At 39.8% G+C, this 19,638-nt stretch overlaps 1 protein-coding gene across 4 annotated transcripts in view; it reads left to right on the forward strand.

Annotated features, from left to right (window-relative positions):
• Positions 1 to 19,638, forward strand: part of DIP2C (disco interacting protein 2 homolog C) — a 592,419-nt gene that overhangs the window by 457,962 nt on the left and 114,819 nt on the right. For all 4 annotated transcript variants that reach the window (XM_020990358.2, XM_078152493.1, XM_078152501.1 and 1 more), the window contains 3 exons: positions 9,957 to 10,096; positions 12,753 to 12,889; positions 16,961 to 17,169. In XM_020990358.2, coding sequence (XP_020846017.1) covers positions 9,957 to 10,096; positions 12,753 to 12,889; positions 16,961 to 17,169 — 486 coding nt within the window. The remainder of the gene's footprint in view (positions 1 to 9,956; positions 10,097 to 12,752; positions 12,890 to 16,960; positions 17,170 to 19,638) is intronic.

The raw sequence follows: 19,638 nt of genomic DNA on the forward strand, positions 1-19,638 counted from the left end.
TGGCCTGCACTTGGGTATTTTGCAGGGAGTTTAACTTTTCTGATCTAGAACATATTAAGTGCCCTAATAAATGCTTGTTTGTCTTTCTGAGGACACTGAGAGATTGAGTGATTTGCTCCTGTACACGCAGCTTGAATGTATCAATGTCTGGACTGGAAATCAGGTCGTCTTCTCTCCACTGAGTCCGGCTTCCTCTCTTGTTTTTCTTGACCCAAATGTTACTGAAGAACTCTGTGTAAATGAATAGGACATGGAAACATTTCTGAATTGATATCCACTGATATTTTCAGTCACTTTTGTTTTCTCTTGAAACAATATACATTTTCTGATCCTTCTTTCTAGGAAAAAAAAAAGAGGAGTAACTTGGTGACGGGAAAATCATTGTGGGCAAGCTTAGTTTCTGAGAAGCAGAGACCAGGGTCAAAAAGAACCCTATAATGAACAGGAGAGGAAAAAAAAAGACTCCCCTCATCCCAAACACATAAACCTGCTGCTGGCAAAATGGAGTATTTTTTTCATGGTTCAGTCTGTACTGCCATGGAATACTTAACTGGTCAAATTAGGCCTCACAAAAAGTAGAGAAAAGTACTTAAGAGAAATTATGGTTTCAGAGGCTTCTCTGCATGCTCAATAGCACTGCCTCTCAGGCAGTACAATTGCCAAATATAAATCAAAAGATTACTAGGCACTGCAGTGTCCTCAGATGAGTTACCCAGCTTCTGGCGCAGTCTCCATCTGTAAAACTCAGGTGATGTTACTGAACTTACAGATATATAGAGAATGTTGATTAAAGGGATATTTGAAAAGCCCTTTGGGCTTTTTAACAGAAGGAAGCTATTTAAATAAACGGCTTGCTATTAGCAATAAAAGAATAACAGTTATGCAAAATAGCAATTAAAACAGCAAATTGGGAGAATAAGTAAAAACTTACCTGTCATCTCAAGCCACTTTTCCTGTTTAAAACTTTCTAACTTAGACATCTGCATGGTGGATATAATAAAGGACTAGAAGGAAATGGGAAGAAAGTGCTTTCTTTGGTCATGTGGATTCAAATCCACTTAGCCTTTCTGAACTTCAATTTCTTCTTTGTTCTATTTTATGAGACACAAAATAATATAACTTTCAAGGGCTCAGGAGAGACAAGGGCTGGGACAGCACCCAATAGATATGGGAATCATTTGCTTAGAGATAATTGAGTCCATGGGATAAGATCACTAAGTGAGAGATTATAAAAAGAAAAAGAGAAGAGGACCCAGAACAGAGTCTTTGGGGATACCTGCCATCAGTGAGTGACAGTGCAGGAGACCGAGAAGAAGCAATCAGATAGATAGGAGGGGAGAGAGGAAAAGAGGGAGGGGGAGAGAGAGAAGAATGAAGAAAACCCAGAGAAGAGAAAGTATCAAGAAGAAGGTGGTCAATGATGTGAAGGCGTGCAGAAACTGTAGAAGGATGAAGAAGGATGAAGGTCAAGAAGAGGCAATTAGATTTGAGTTCATTGAAGAAATTATTGGTAATGTTGAAGAGGGAATTTTCTATTGAACGGTGAGATTAAAGGATAGGATACAGAGGGTTGAGAAGAAAGTGAGAAGAGAGGTAGTGGAGGCAGCAATTGTAGACAGATTTTCAAGAGTTTAGCTCAAATGGGTAGGAGAGATGGAGGATGATAGCTGCTTGGCATGCTATAATGAAGATTTTTTTAAGGATGGGAGAAACTTAGTCACATTTGTAGACAGCATTGAAGTAACCCGAAGATAGGAAGAAATGAAAGAGTAGAAAAAGAGTGGAAATGATGGTGGGACAATCTGCTAGAGAAGATGGGTGGGAGAGAATAGGATCGAGAGTAGATGTACAGGGGTTGACCTTGGCAAGTAGAACGACTACCTCATCATCAATTATGAAAGTAAAGCTAAATACAGCGGAAGGTGACATCAGGAGAGGGTGAAACAAACAGGAAGGGAGAATGAGGAGCACTGAGCAGCTATTCTAAGTTCGTAATGAGTGAGGCAGTCTCCAGCAGGGAGGGTGGGCTTAGGAGTGCCATTGGGGGCTTTAATGAAGAAAAAGATTGCAGTAGCTGCTATGGGAAATGGGATGGGGGATCAATTAAGGAAGAGAAGAAGGAGAAGTGTGGCCTTCTTGTAGTGAGGACTGGGTTGAGATTAGCTCATGTGAATTTGTAGAGGAGCCAGTCTAGTTCCATACTTCACATAGAAATAGCAATAATTAGGATCACTCCTACTTAGCCTCTGAGAGGGTCCCTTCTGGCCCTCTTTGTGATGACTCTCCTGCTCATCTCCCTATATACTTGTCTGGACCCCAGGTTTTTCCAGGTCATCTTTAGCTTCCTCACTTCCCCAGGGTCTTGTCATTCAGATGCTTCATTACACCTGAAGCTTTCTAGCCAAATACTGGGTGGCTCTGTGAACACAAGGTTATGTGGACCAGCTGTCATACACCAGGAGTGGAGGCCCTCCTTGTCTTATCTCATCTGTGCTGGCCAAAAACAGCTCCAGCTTGTGTGAAAGTGCTTCTCAGGGCTGTTGGCTAGAGCTGCTGCCTTCCTACCCATTGCCAAGAACCACTTTTCCTTGAGCCAATTCAGTAAACACATTCAATTCCATGAGCATAGATTAAATGCCCCCTGGGTGCATAGCACTATCCCAACAGTTATGATACATAAATTCCTTAAGAAAGAAAGCATGGAGGTAAGGCTTTTCTTCCCCCATAGTGCTTGTAGACAGTAAGACTTAATAAATGCTTTTTTTCATTTATTCATTCACTCCCAGAGATTCTAGGGGCTTAGCTAGACCTTTTTAATTTGGAATATTTCAGTAAGGGCAGATACATAAACGCTTAGACGTATGACACCATAGATACAGCATTTTGACTTACTGCACAAAAAATTTTGTTTTTAAGATTGCATTAAATCAGAATTTATGATTCATCTGATTATCAGGGTATATTCTCCTGTTTTGTTTCCTAACCTTTGAAATTACAGCCTTAACTTTTGGAATTTATTGTTAATGGATGCAAAATGTAGACTAACACAACACAGCTTAAAGTGAAAAGTACAATTACATCAGGGAGATGTAGTGTCTACTGATGTTTGTGTGCCTCCAGCTGATTAGATATTTATTATTTAGAGGGTACACTGGCATTTTAGACTAGGTAATTCCTGATTTTGGTCATTTGAGAAGAGTAGATTATAGGGAAATTATAAACACAGCATGGTGCAGAGCAACAGTCTCAAACTCAAATAGAAATGGGGCTACTAAACCATACATAAGGGGTTGACCCTTGCAAGCCACATATTTACTTAGAAAATCATATATTAGCATCATGTTGTATTGGTATAGAAGTTAGAGAATTGGTTTCAGAGCCAGAAGTCTTGGGTTGAAATCCTCCCTTTCATGGTGTGATGCTGGGCAAGCCACTTGACCATTCAGTGCTCTAGGAAATCCTCTAAGACTGTAAATTGCTTGGAACACACTGACCTGATATGATGTAAATTTCCTCATATGAGAATTCCCTATACCATTGAAATTCCCTGTCCTTTCAAGTATTATTATTTCCATTAAAACAAATAAGCAAACCCAATCTATTTTTATGGAAAGAAATAAGCTTTCTATCCAATCATATTAATTACCAATCTAGAATAATCTACAAGGAGAAATGAGAAAGCAATGGAAGGACACTCAAGAAGGTAATATATTTGTTTACTCAAATTCAGTCACACCGGTATCCTCAATGATCATTGATTTGGGTACTAACTGTTTAGTCTAAGAGAATACATATTGGTGATATGAGATGAAACAGGACTTTGCAGCCATCTGATAAAAAAAAAAAGTCTATTCTGTGAGTCAGGCTGTTAGCCTGAAAACCAAGTCTCGGCCTTGGGGCTTAGGAGCCTACAGTTTTTGAACGGGTTATGTTCCAGGAATGTAGAAGTCATTTGTTTAGGAATTACCATGCATTTTCCCTTAGGAAATTTTTTCTTTCATATTTACTGGTCATGGATTTTTGTGCCCTGTGTATAACAGGGCTAATGTGGTTCAGTGGAAAGGTGGTTGGGCACGGGGGTCAGAGGACCTGGGTTCCTGATGTTTACTAAGCATGGACTGTACCACTTCGACTTTTTGCTGCCACACATGGCCTGATGTTCCACTTGAAAATGCAGCTGCCTGTGGCCCACTCCAGAAGTACCTAGTAATCTCCCGGAACCCAGATTCTCTGACGCCAGTGCCAGCCATCTTTCCATTGAACCGCACAAGCCCGGGATCTTTCTAAATTCTTCTCAAGCAGTTCATTGATGCTGCCCTGATTACAGCACCATGACATAGCAGAAAGAGAACTGAATTTGGAATAAGAAGACATAGCTAGCTTTGAGTCTCATTTCTGACACTATCTAATTATGTTACTATTCATTGACTAATCACAACTTCTCTGGACCTCATTTTCTCCATCTGTAGAATGGGTATGATAACTCTATCCATTTCTTACATAATTTGTAAGTCTTAAGGAACCACTTGAATATGAAATGATTGTGATGATTTGTCCCGGGTTCACTTCCTTATAGTTTTTAGAGGACATTCAGCAAATCGTGCAGATATGTACACAAGTAACAAAATACAAACAAACAAAAAATCCCTCAGCAACCACCATGGTTTCCACAGAATTATAAATAATTATTAGGTTCCTGTGCTGGCCCACAAAAGCTGATTCAAGCCATACAATCCCTATTGTGCTAAGTAGTATTTCAACGATACCTGACCACCATTTATAAACATCACTTCTATGGAAAGATGCATGCCATGTTTCCACGTGATGGTGTTGGAAGGCAGGCACTGTCCGGAGGGAGGGAGGACAAGTAAAGATGCCTGATGCTTACCACTTTGCATCTGTGTAAGAGAGGGAATGCACCACTCTCCATATACAGAGTAGGCATTCTCTGTACCTCATGTAAGAGATATCAGTCAATCAACAAACATTTATTAGGCACCTACTATGTACCAGGCACTGTCCTCAACATTGAGGATACAAGGACAAAAATGAGACAGGCGCTGCCCTCAGGGAGCTTACTCTGTTGGGGAAGACAATATGTATCTACAGAAGTATTTCTAGACTATATACACAAGAAATACCTTGCAGGCTTTGAGAGGGAGAGGTATTTAGCACCTGGGAGAATATTAAAAGTCCTCCCAGGAGAGAGTACTTGGGCTGACTTTTGAAGGAGACTCGAAAGGCCCCTCTCTGGGTTCTGTTACAGCCTTTCTTATTAGTGAATTTGGGGATACGGACATACAGGCCTTTGGAGGAGAGGACAAAAATAAATAAAGCAGCGAAGAAAGGCCTTTAGTTTTCCTCCATTGCAAAGGGTACAGAGAATGACAAAGTGTAACTAAAGCGACCCCAGGTCATTCCCAGTCAGTCCATTAGATGCTGGAAATGCATTCATCATAACTGCGTGTTATTTACATCCTTCCGTTTATTCTTTCTTAAGCACATTTGGGCTCAGCCAAATCTCTGTTTGCCTGACACTGGCAGTGTGGAGAGATGTCGCAACCTGTAGTGCATGTTAATTGAAATTTATAGCAGCTATTACTTCTGGTGTTATACAAGCATGGCTAGCTAAAGAACTTCCTACTATTTCACATAGAACAGAGGTGGCCTGACAGGTAAAGAGAGGGATGCAAATGGACCTCGATTGAAAGCATTTGCTATAATGAATTCTTGTACAAAGCCAGATTATGGAGGCCAGAGAGACACATTTCCTCCTCCCATTTGTCTTTAAATTGCTGTCTTTCTGGCCACCCAAAGTTACTTTAGTATTTAAGATCTACCTTGGCCCTCATTCAGATGCTGAGAATCTCAGGCCCACAAGGCTGAGAACCTCTCATGCCTACTCGTCCTTATGGGCGTCACCTGGCCTATATGTTTTACCACTAATAAACTTTTCCTCTGGCTGAAGAAGAAAAAAAAATTGCTGTCTTTGTGAGTTCATCTCTGCTGTGTGTCATCTTCAGCCTTGGCTGCAGGTAGCTTTGTGTTAGGCCTGCCTGTTAAATTTTTAAATACAGAAAGCAGAGTGAGGGGCATCTAGCTGGGGTAGTGGATAGGATGCCGAGTCTGGAGTCAGGAAGACCTGAGTTCAAATCTGCCATCAGCTACTTATTAGCCTTGTGACCCTGGGCAAGTCACTTATTTGCCTCAGTTTCCTCATCTATAAAATGAAAATAATAACAGCAGCTACCTTTTTGTGAGCATGGAATGAGATAAAAAAGCACTTAGCTCAGTGTCTGGCACGTAGTAAGCGATATATAAAGTTAGCTATTATTATTCTCCTGTCCTAGGAAACTACTGTGATAATTCAGTATGGCAGCTCTTGGCTTATGCATGTTGTTGTCTCTCAATACCACATTCACTCTGAAGCTGATACTTTGGGAGCTGAGAAGTGAGTCTCTCAGGGACCCCACTACTGGGAATATGCACTGTCCCCCTCAAGGATGTCAATGACAGGGGCAGCTAGGTGGCGCAGTGAATAAAGCACCAGCCCTGAAGTCAGGAGGACCTGAGTTCAAATCCAGCCTCAGACCAGACACTTACTAGCTGTGTGACCCCAGGCAAGTCACTTAACCCCAACTGCCTTAAAAAAAAAAAGGATGTCAATGACAGAAACAAAATTCTATTATAGACCAACATACTCAGAACAGCCCTTTTTGTGGCAACAAAGAAATGAAGACAAAAGGGGTTGCTCATTGGTTGGGGAATTAATAAGCAAACTGTACAAATGTAATAGAATATTAGTAGACAGTGAGAATTGGAAAATATGAATTATTAAGAAAAAAGTAGGAAGATCTGTGTGAAGAGATACCGAAGGGATGGAGAACTAGAACGATACGCTCCATTGTCATTAGAGGTGGCACAGTAGGAAGGTGGAATGTGGCATACCTTTCCAGATTAATTCACTCTAACAAGCATTTTTGCTTGACTATTTTTCTTTGTTACCAAGGAAGATTCAGTTCCAGGGGTTGTATGTATATATTTCCAGAAATAGTTTTGATATAAAAAAGGTTATCGATAAACATGTTTTAGGTTGATCTATATATCTGTAGTACTGATTATTAATTATTTTGGGCAGTCCCCATCTATGACAGGGAGCATTTGTATCCCTCTCTTTACCTGTCATGCCACCTCTATTCTATGAGAAGTAGTAGAAAGTTCTTTAGCTAATCATGCTTATAGAATGCCAGAAGTAATAGCTACTATAAATTCAAATTAATATGCTCTATAATTCACAGCATCTCTGCACTGCTGATGTGATGAGGAAACTCCCTTCAAGAGTTCAGCTCAGCAGCTCAGCAACTGTTCTATGGCTTAGAGCCTTAGAGAGTTGTCTGTGGCACTAAGAGGTTAAATGATTTACCCAGGGTAACCTATGTTATATGTGTCACAGGCAGGATTTCAATTAAGATACATTATTGCATGTAAAGAATATGTTTTTGGGAAGCCCCAAGAGTTTCTACTGGGTTGTTTTTCCCTTATTATGTTGTTTATGAATTCAGCAGCCTTTAAGGTCACTAATAGAGATAAAGATATTCTAGTTGAATTAATGAATTATTGCTTGAAATTTCCTGAAGACAGGTTTTTGCAAGAAAATTTCAAAAAATCATCAGGTTTTGTTGCTATACTTTTCTTCAGATTCAGTTTAAAATTGAACAGCAGCAGGTCTAATAAATAGTCCCTTAGGTAGTTCCCATATTTGGCAGATGTCCCAAGATTCTAGACTAGAAATCAATCCTAAGTCACACTTGGCCCCTTCTGACCCCTTCTCCAACCATGCTCTGATCCAGTCATCTTGACCTGCTTGGGGTTCCTCACATGGGACGTTCCATCTCCTATCTTTGTGCCTTTTCCCCCTGGCTATCCCCATGTCTGGAATGCCCTACCTACTCCCCTCAGCCTTTTGGATTGCTTGTCTTCCTTAAAAACAACCTGTCCTGGTCTCCCCAGCTCCTAGTGCCTTCCCCTCTCAGGTAATCTTCCATTTACACTTACTGTATATATCTTGGTATATGCCTACTTACTTGTACATTTTCTCTCATGTTAGAATGTAAACTCCTTGAGGGCAGGGCTATTTTGGCTTTTCTTTGTATCTCCATTACTTAGCACTGTGCCTAGCTCATATCAAGCACTCAGTAAATACTTGTTGACTGACAATTCAAATTTTCTGGTTTTTGATTATCTCCTCTTCTTCTGTGTTTTAGTATTTGAAGGAAAGATAGGTGGGGGCAGGTGAATGTAACTTTCAAATTTCTGTCTGTGGTCTCTAGAATGTCATCTTATGTTCCCCACCATGAAATAAATATAAATAACAATTATGTTTGCAGAGACAAAGTATGAGATTTCAAGGATACATTGGGAAGCATTGGAATCTCTCTCTAATAGTGATGAATTTAAGATAAGCAAGTTTTCCAGGCAATGCTTTCATAGGTGAAACTGGTGTTGAAACCTTAGCTGTTTTACTGCCCACCATCTATGTAATCAGGTACTGTGCAGTAGAGACTTTTCAAAGTAAGCCCTGAGTTAGTCATCAGATGTTACTATTCCAACCTTCTTCAGTCTGATAATGTTTTTCATTTATGTCTTCTTCTACTGCTCTGAGTTTGTCTTTACTAAGTAGCGTCCTGTGAGCACTGTTAAACAATACTAGCTCTATTATCACTGGGCTTCTCTCCCTTCTAACTCCTCCATAAGAGGGTTATTTACATCTTTCTTAAGAGGAAAGTCATGTGAATATTTCTGTTGGCTTGCTTTTGCCTAATTGGTTACTATATCCTGGAGAGAGAGAGAGAGAGAGAGAGAGAAAGAGAGAGAGAGAGAGAGAGAGAGAGAGAGAGAGAGAGAGAGAGAGAGAGAGAGAGAGAGAGAGAGAGAGAGAGAGAGAGAGAGAGAGTGTGTGTGTGTGTGTGTGTGTGTGTGTGTGTGTGTGTGAGATGTGTGTTTTGCTTTCCTATGTGTCCTTTTTTTATGGAGAGAGATGTTCCTTATAAAGTTTTATAGTCAATATTGTTTTTTCTCTTACTGATCAAAGGCCTGTTTTAATTTTCAGCCCCCAAAACTAAATCAAAGCTTATGTTTAAAAAATGAGTAGAACAAATATGTAGTCTACACAAATTTTGACCTGCTTCCTACCCCCCCCCCACATATACATGCACATACGTGTCCAAAATTTATGAGGGATAAAGCCTTGCCTTTAGAAGAAATTTAAATGCCAAGGAAATTTTGGTGCTATCTTGAAAAAGTAGTTCAAGACAAAAGTCTCCCTGTCTAGAGATGAAGAAAATATCTTGTGTGTGTGTGTGTGTGTATGTGTATGTGTGTTGAGATGTGGCAATAGAGGAGGGCACAGAATTAATTTTTGTTGAATTTTGAATGAAAAATTTATATATCCAAATAAGAGCCTGAAGGGTAGGAATTTTAGACTCTACTCTCTACTGAATGTTTTTAAACTGAGGTCCAAGAACTTTAAAAAAAAATTTTGATAACTATATTTCAATCTCCTTGGCTTCTTTTGTAATCCAATACATTTTATTTTGTGTATTTAAAAATATTATGCTGAGAAGGGCCAACTTCCAGAGAGGTCTGTGACACATAGACCAAAGTTCAGAATCCCTGTTCTATGTTCTCTGATACAGCACATGACCTTGGAGAAGTTACTCTCCATTTTGCTTCCATACTGGGAAAAGCAGGACTGACCAATCTCACTGTTAATTTAACCAGCACCTGTCATGTACCATAGTATACCTTACTTTGAAACAAACAAAAATGTCATGAAAGTAGTAATTGTCAAGTTGTGTAGAAAGTGTTAGCCAGGAATGTGAATGTTCAGGTGGGGCTTCTCTGTGACCCCCTGAATTAGGAAGCTTTCTGTTCAACTTTTGCACTTGTCCTTACAGGCCAACAGATGACAGCAACCAGCCCCCAGGCAGGGGAGTTCTCTCTATGCATGGCCTCACCTTTGGTGTCATCAGAGTGGATTCCGAAGAAAAGCTCTCAGTTCTGACTGTGCAGGATGTAGGGTTGGTGATGCCTGGAGGTAAGGACCAGCAGTAGCATGTGTTCTGGAAAGCAGGCAGCATCAGACTTTTTTTTAGACTCTAGAAAATGTGGCAATAGAAATACCAGTACTGTGTAACTAGAGGAACCGTAGGACCACAAGGATGGAGAGTATTTCTTTTTGTTTTCTTCAGCTCATTAAGAAATGCTAACCTTGAGCATTTTAACATGTTCCTTATTTTGGCTAACCCTTCTTTCTCCTTTCCCATTTTATCCTTACAGTTACCCTGATGTAACATAGCATGATGGAAATAGTGTTGGTCAGGGAAAGTGTGTTTTAGTCCTGACTCTGCCATTGACTAGCGATGTGACCTTAGGTCAATCATTTAAGCCCTCTTGGCTTCCATTTTCTTATTTGTAAAAATGATGGGGTTGGACTGTCTGGTATGTGATGTTGCATCCATTTAAAAACCCTGTGATTCCTAAATCCCTAGATTGGATGTTTCATTTTCACCTTTGACAGTTTTGTTTATTCCTTTGAATACACTGGATATATGTCCTTTCAACTTTGGATCATGGATGTAGAAATCAAAGGGGATTTTGAGATCATCTAGTTACACGTATCTCCTGATAGTACAACAATAACAACAATGATGATGATAGCTAATGTTAACATAGCACTTTTAGGTTTGCAAACAACTTTTACAAATATTGTCTCTTTATGTTTATCCTCACAACAGTCCTGGGAGGTGGGAGCTATTATTATTTCCATTTCACAGATAGACAAACCAAGCAGACTGAGGTTAAATCACCACTTGCCCAGGGTAAGTGTCCAAGGTGGGATTTGAACTTTTAAGCCTTCCTGATCCCAGGTCCAGTGTTCTATGTACTATGGCGCCACCTAGCAGCCAGGTGCTTTAAACATCTCTCATATGATCCTTCCTATGCCCCTGGGAGATGGGTGCTATTTATTTTCCCCATTTTACAGTTGTGGAACCTGAGGCAAACACAGGTTAAGTGACTTGCCCAGAGTCATACAACTATTAAGTGTCTGAAGCTGTATGTGAATGACGGTCCTCTAACTCTGGAGCTCGTGCTCTTTCCAAAGCACCTTGCTGGCTTCCTTTGGTGGAGGCACAGCTCATTGAACCCTGGTGGCAACCTTTTTAGTCATTTTATCAGAATCTTACCCGGGAATTGGGACAGGATCATTGCTATGTGCATTATCTGGACCAAAATAAATCCAGTTTAATCTATTTGACTACATATATAACTGTAATTCATGGTACAAAGTATGATTTCTCAGGAGAGAGGGTAGTAGGCAGCATATTTGGAGTCAAAGAACCTGGGTTCAAGTCCCAGGTCTTCAATTTATTATCTGTATATCCAAATATGATCTTCTAAAGCGTATGTCGTAGGGCCGTAGATTTAGAGTCAGAAGGGATCTAGAATGAAGGGATATGTTAAGAGGCGTCTAGAGATGAAGTCACCTGTAAATGAAAAGCTTGGTCTGGATGATCTTTGAGGTCCCTTTCATCTATAAATCCTGTGAGCCTGTGACCTGTGGGTACCATTCTGTGCGTATGAATTTCCCTGCCATTGTCTGGTCTTGCCATTGGCCTTCACTTTACCCTTTCGGGCACAAAGGGAAGTGAGTCACCCATCAGATTCTTCCTCCCGTGCTCCCACACGTCACATAGTTACCTGATCTCTTAGTGAATTCTTTACCCATCATTGAAACTTTGTTGAAAAATTCCCATCCTTGGCTTGGTTATCTCCCTGGCCTGGGCCTACTCTGCTTTCCAGTGGGAGAGAGGCATCTTTTTTCAGGTTCTCTGTCACAGGACTGGCTCTAATAATGAACTCCAATACCAGAATTCCCAAAATTGTCACCCAGACTGACCAAGTCCTGGTTTGAGTCCAGCTCCTTGTCAGGAATTGGATTAAATGGGATGGAACGCTTTCTTCTGAAATGTTAGGCTTTGTGGTCCCTAGTCGCACTGTGCATTTGGACAAGATGGATACCATAGTGAATGTATCAAGATGCAGCATGCAAGAAAAACATGGGAACTCTATCTGTGGAGTGATTAAATAGAAGCCTAGACTTCTCTTTGGATACAGTTACACATGTGAAAGAAAATTTATGTTGACAAAGCAGCCTGCTAACACCTTTGCTGCATCTCTAAACTTAATACAAATTTAAGATCAAAGTTTAAAGATTTTCATTAGGCATTTGAAGCTTGCATATGGTTGTGGCTTGTTGCTTTAGCTGTTAGTGTTGAAAAGATTTTTAAGGGACAGGTGTCCCTGTATGCATTTGCTATTTCCAGGGATATGGCTGTCCTCCTTCAAATGACTGCCATGTTGCATTTTATTTTACTGGGGCACAGGGCATAGCAACACCAAATCCATATATGTTTATATCCTGGGTTTATCCTAAATACCTCAGTCTTACCCACACATGAAAGAAAGTTGCTGTTTGTTTTAGATAAATTTCAATGTTAAAATTGGAGAAATTTTAATTATTTACCTCTGCCACAACTTTTTGCTGGAATATACAAAATCATGGCTCCTTTCTTGGGGAAACAAATGCTGGGCTCTTTGTTATTCTGTTGATTCTATGCCAGGCTCTCTTTTCCATTCTGGGGTACACGTTCTTTTGTAATGTCCTTTGTACTTTCTTGTTTCACTTTTAGCTATCATGTGTGCAGTGAAGCCAGATGGAATTCCTCAGCTGTGCAGAACAGATGAGATTGGAGAACTCTGTGTGTGTGCAATTGCTACGGGTACATCATATTATGGCCTCTCAGGCATGACCAAGAACACTTTTGAGGTAGGCTGGATAGAAATGTCACCAAACAACCCTGCCTGGGGGTCATTTTTGAATCTTCACCTCACAGTATCTATTTTTAGATCTCACATGGTGGCTGAATAGGGTAGAATTATGATTTTTCTTTAAGGAAACTGATAGACATTTTTGTTAAAGTGAACTCAGGGAGTTCTATACAACTGCAGACTTTCTGCCTCACTCCAATTTAGTAGCTAGTATCAAGAACAGAGGGCTTTTTTTCTCACACTTATTAATCTGCTGGTCAGAAGGTGCTTATATGCTTGTGTTCATATGGCATTTTGGAAAGTACTATACAAAATGGCAACCAGACTGTAAGCTCTTTGAGGGCTGGAAATATCAGTTATGTATCTTTGTATTCCCCAAAGCATGTAGCACACTGCTGGCCCATAGTAAGTACCAAAAAAGTATTGAGTGAATGAAAGAATGAATGAATGAATGAATGTCCAACAGACCATGGACCTCAGAGGACCTGGGTTTAAAATCCTGGCTCTGTCAATTACTACTTGTGTGGCACTGACCAAGTCCCATGACATCTCTGGGCCTCAGTTCTTGCTCTGTAAAATGAGGGATTTGGATTGTGACCTCTGAGATCCTCTCTAGCTCTAAACCTGTGCTCCTAGGATTCTTCCCTAAAGGGGCTTTCTATCTAATACTTAATTTGGATAAGCCAACAGAACATAGAAACATCTAACATATGTGAATTGTTGTGTAAACATTATGATCCAGAATCTGAGTAAATGTGTATTGTGGGATAGTGAGCAGAGGGGAATTAAGGGGAGCTTAGTGTTGAAGTAGAATGAGCTTGGGGTAAACAGTATGGACTATTGCTGTCAGTGGCCATGTTTTACCCCTCTACTAGACTGTAAACTCCCTGAAGTAACAGAGCCAATGTCTTATCTCGACTTTATTTCTTCCTCCAGTGCCTAATACAGGCTTTGGATAAATAAATACTTAGTACATAATTGTTGGTTAAATGAATGATCATCTAATCTCTATTTTTTCCCATTAGCTAAATGGTCAGTAATCTTATGGCACCTCAGTGTTTTTCTCTATTTTATCATGGGATGGGCAGAAAAGCACATTTACCAATACATGGCTCTAACATCATAGCATAATGTAATGCTATTTTTTAAAAAAGCTAGCATTTATATAGTGCTTTAGGGTTTACAAAGCACTTTGCAAATATGATCTAGTTTTATTCACACAATAACCCTGAGAGTTTTTGGTGCTATTTGAGTTAATGGGTTTGAAATTATTAACCCCCTTTTACAGATAAAGAAACTGAGACAAAGAGAAGTTAGTGACTTGCCTAGAGTCACACAGCTAATTAAGTATCTGAGGCTGGATTTTAACCCAGGTCTTCCTTACTTGCAGGCCCGGAACTCTAACCACTGCACCACCTAGCATTTTACTAAGGAATTTATAAGATAGGTAATTTGTTTGATGAACTTATAAAGATGGAAACAAAAAGCTTGGTTTCATTGAGCAATAAAGGTACCCAGAATCTAAACAGTAATGGTTTAACAGGTGAACACCCACTTTCTCTTAGAGGATTAGCTCTGTGAGAATAGGGCCTATATTTTCCCTCCTTTTCATACAGTTCCCTGTGATACTATCCTGGCTATGCCAATTTTTTGGAATTATAATCTTCATAATTTTTTTGGACCTGTATTCAGCCTTTAAAAATATACTCTGTGTCCTTCCATACATGATTCATTTATCCATTAGATAAGAAAATACATTTATACTTTCATTCACTTCTCTTATATTTCTCTTTTTTATTGTAGGAAGTAATTAGGAAAAGTAACATCTTTATGAATGGTATCAAATATTTTCACAACTAAAACATGAGTTCTAATTTACATGTATATTCACTTTTATATCCATGAATTTTAAATAAATTTTGTTGACTTTTTTGTTTTTAGATCACTTGAATTTCTCATTGTATCCCTTTTTCTTCTCCCTCCCAGATATTCATCCCTTAAAAAAATATTTAGGAAAGCTATGGTAGATATCAGAGATACTTAAAGGGCCAGCTTCTAAAGAAGTTCATCTAGTCAGTTGGTCCAGGGAAGTTACTGGACGGGATTTACAGGGAAGTATCTTATATAGCAGTAAAAGAAGATTAAAGTGAATTGAAGTAGTAGGAAAAGTGCTTCATTTGTAGTCATGAGACTTGAAATGCCAACCTTGGAACCCTGAGTCAGTCAGTTAGCCTTTCTGAGCCTCAGTTTCCTCATCTGTAATTAATATGTATTATTATTACATATTATTATATCATAAGTAATATGAGGGATATCTCTCCTTCACAGGGCTGTTGTGATGGTCAGATTAGGTTTATAAAGTACCCAGTGATCATAATTTGTTGTTGTTCAGTTGTTTTTCAGTTGTGTTCAACTCTTTATGACCCTATTTAGGATTTTCTTGGCAAAGATACTGGAGTGCTTTGCCATTTCCTTCTCCAGATCATTTCACAGATGAGGAAACTGAGGCAAACAAGGTTAAGTGACTTGCTCAGCGTCACATAGTAAGTATCTGAGGTCAAATTTGAACTCAGGAAGAGGGGTCTTCCTGACTTCCGGCCTGGCACTCTATCCACTGTACCACCTAGCTGCCCCAGTGGTCATAAAGTGCTATATAAATAATTATGAGTGAATATTATTATTAAGCTATCTAATCATAATAAAATCTCTGCAGTTGAATGAACCCGTCATATGGATTATAAGGTAACTAGAAGATCAAGAACAAATGAAATTATAGGAGAAATGGAAGAAAAGAGGCTTTTCAGAGAATAAGATTTTTAGTTTTATCAGTTCTCCAGTCCTTTTGGTTTCTAGTTTTATCATGACAAAAAAGAAAGGTATTACATACAACAGTGTATTTCTAGCAGCACTTTTTTTGTTTTAGCAAAGAATTGGAAACAAAGGTAGCATCGATTGAAGAGAAGCTACTTTTTCCTCTTCCTCTTAAAAAAATATTTGTTACAAGGGATGGCTGTCTGGCAGAAGCTAGCGGGAGGGACATAGAGGAAAATGAAGGGCATATAAAAATAATGATATAAATAACATCTTTTTTAAGTCATGTAATGTAGTTAAAAAGGCAAAGTAATATGAGGGAAAGAGCTCTGAACTGGAAGTGAAGAAAAATATGCCATGGATGCTATCTAGCTTTTTGACCCCGGGCAAGCCATTTAATTTTTATGATTCTCAGTTTTCTCATCTGCAAAATGGGTATAACAACACCTGCAGTATGTCTCCTACTTATTTTGGGTGAACTTTAGTTTCCCCTATTTTGTTTCCTTGCCAAGTGTATCTAAAGGATTTTTATTAACAGACTAAAAACCTAAGGGTAGATGAGCTCTAATTATAGTTCAGCCACAGATTTGCCATTCAATACCTAGAAGCCACTTTTCCTTTCTTGGCTTCAGTTTCTCATTTACAAAATATGAGGGTTAGTCCTTCCTAGTTCTAAAATTCCAGGATTCAAGAAAGGACCAACAGGGGAACATTCCATAGCAGGCTTACATTCTGTTCAGTGCTTATGTTTTCAATCAGAAACTGGATAACCATATGTCAAGAATATTATGAAAGGGAACCCTTCATTGATTGTGAGGTTTGATGTCAACGAGGTGATTTGGAAAGTAACTTTCATCTCTAACATTCTGTGATTGTGTTTGTTTTTTTGAGATTGCTTCTCCCTATCTCCTTCAAACAGAAAGTACAGGAGTCTCTTGGTCTGAGCCTGTACACAATCTTTGGTCTGCTCTGTTTTTAAGCTGAGCCAGTTCACTCCTTGGGCGGCCTGGTGCCCCCTCCGTCCCAGCAGCTTGCCATATTGCTTCTGGAAGTAACGCAGCCAGTCAGCTTTAGGCCACTGCAGCTCAGAACTCCTGCATTCAAGCAATCCACCAGCCCCGACCTCCTTGGCAGCAGGGATTATCAGGGCCCAGAATATTCCACCCTACCAGGATCTCTGGGCATAAAGCATAGTAAGTACAATTAACAACGTGAAGACGAAAGTTGTACTGAGAAGCTTCTGTGTGTTTTTCCATAGGTGTTTCCTATGACAAGTTCAGGGGCTCCAATAAGTGAATACCCATTTATAAGGACAGGATTATTGGGATTTATTGGTCCTGGTGGACTTGTCTTTGTAGTGGGTAAAATGGATGGCCTGATGGTTGTCAGTGGTCGAAGACACAATGCCGATGACATTGTAGCAACAGCGTTGGCGGTAGAACCAATGAAATTTGTCTACAGAGGAAGGTGAGTTACACTTCCTTCTTAACCTAGTTCCATTTTTAATATACAGATCAGACAAGTCCTTTGTGATGTGAAGATGAAAAATGGTAAACTAGGGCTTCTCCTTGCTGGACCTCAGTCCTCTAATCTGTAAAATGAGGCAATTGTACTGGTTTGTCTCTAAGGGCTCTAAGGAAATTTTTCTGATTCTTTGGAAACTTTGTGAGGCTCATGGAATATATGGGAATATACCAAAAGATCTTTTAAGGTGAAAAGTTTAAACATGACAGTGTTAGTGTGATGCGTCTTGGTTGTTCACCGCAGTCTTTATTAAAACCTTCTCCTCCTTGGGCACGGTTAGATTTAAGCTGTGCTTTCGCAGAATAACAATAGTGTCTTGCATACATCTAGTGCTTAGTTTATTAAAGGACCTTCACATCTCCCGTCTCGTTTTATCCTCACAACGACTCTGTGAGATCAGCAGAGTTTATTAGTAATATTATCTCTATTTTAGTAATATTATTTAGTAAGATCTCTATTTTAAAGGTGAGGAAAGTACTTGGGGAAGTTTTAGAACAATTGAATCTCAGAACTGGCCAGAAATCTGAGCCACTTGGCCCAATGCTATCTTCTCTATTCTATCTACAACAGAGTAGGTTTCTAACTTCTACTAGAGCACCATCAGTGATAGAGAAACGTCCATTTCCTGAAGCAGCTGATTCCACTTTTGGTTAATTCTACTTGCTAGGAAGTTTTTTCTTTCTTGCTTTATTTTCTTTTTAGGGCAATTGGGGTTAAGTGACTTGCCCAGGGTCACACAGTGTTGGTTGAGGCAAGATTTGAACTCAGGTCCTCCTGACTTCAGGGCTGGTGCTCTATCCACTGCACCACCTGGCTGCCCCTAGGAAGTTTTTTTCTTACTCCCCTTAGTCTTCCCTACCACCCTTTATATCAACATACCAGCCTGGCAGGAAGACGAAGCACACCCTTTGCCTCTCCCTTCCACTTTCAGATTTTTCTTATGCTGTTATCACTTAACAACTTCTTCCCCTTTTGAGATTCACTTCATCCAGGTACATCACCCTGTCCAGACATGGGTAGCAGTTATCTACGAAGCCCCAGGTCATTCTGCCTCCTTTCTGAAAGGAAGTTCAATACTTGGCTCACAATCTTTCTCTCCACCCCAGGCTCTGCCCTATACTTAAATATGTATGTTGATGTGTCCAAAACATTCTGACTTCCCAGTTCATCTTCATTCCCCATGTCCTGTGCTTCATTCCACTATAACCAGTCATGCCCTTTCTTTCTTTATTGTTCAGAAGATTACCGTTTCCACAATACCCAACCCTGAAACTCCTCTATCTTACCGTAGTCTTCTATCCTTCCATTTCTCTAGATGCTTTTACTGCACCTGGACCTATTCTGTGTCCTTACTGTATTTTCCATTCTTTCCACAAAGTTCATGATGTTTTATCTGGCCTTATCTTCCTTCTTGTGTGATCTTGACACTACAGTTGATCAGTTCAATTTGATGGTACTGCCTACCCTAAAATCCCTTTCCAAACCACAACTCTAGGTAACATCTACCATCCACCATCTTATTGGCAACACTAGAGAAAGTTAACAACCATTGTGAGTGTTAAGGTACCAGAAACATGATTTATTTAACATCAGCTAGGCCCTCACTGCACCTTGCCGTCTTGTACTCTTCCCTCACTGGTTCCCTATCTCTCTCTAAATCACCATGTCTATTCCAAATCTTCTCTTTTCAACCTACCTCTCCTGCCCTTCTCTGCTTCTTTCGACAAAGATTTATTTGCTGATTAGTTATTACTGATAGAATTTAGGCTGTTCATTACAAGTTCTATCCCAATTCTAAGCCTAAAATCCCCTCCCTTTCATACCAGTCTTTCTTCCTTTTGCTATAGTCTCAGAGGAAGAGGTGATCCTTCTTGCCTAAGTCAACTACTCTACTTGCAACTTTGATGACATCCCTTCCTTTCTCCTCCATCATCTTGCTTCTTTGATCATCCCTTCTCTTGGCAAACTGCAATCTCTCTTTATCCACTGGCTCTTTATATTCTGCATAAAACACACTCAAATCTCCCTGTGCTTTAAAAAATGAATCGTCCATGCCAGCCCCTCAAGCTATCCTCTACTCTCTTTCTGTGCGAAACTCCTAGAAGAAGCTAGCTCCATTCACTGTTCCACCTCCTCTCCTCACATAATTCTAGACTTGGCAAGAACTCACCAGCCCTCTTCTCTAACCCATTCATGATAGACATCCTTAGTAAAATACACCGAACAAATGATCACCTGGCGTCTGCTGGCGCACTTCTATCAAGGGGAGATCCACTACCTCCCAAAGCTGCTCATTCCACTTTGGGACAGCTCTGATTGTTAAGGTTTTTCCGAACAGCAAACCTAAATTCTCCTCTTTTCAGCCTCTATTCTTTGCTCCCATGTCTAGGTAAAATGTGTCTACTCCGTCTT

The sequence above is a fragment of the Phascolarctos cinereus genome, unplaced genomic scaffold (genome assembly GCF_003287225.1).
Source record: "Phascolarctos cinereus isolate Bilbo 61053 unplaced genomic scaffold, phaCin_HiC Scaffold_1;HRSCAF=81, whole genome shotgun sequence".
In the NCBI taxonomy this organism is placed as follows: Eukaryota; Metazoa; Chordata; class Mammalia; order Diprotodontia; family Phascolarctidae; genus Phascolarctos; species Phascolarctos cinereus.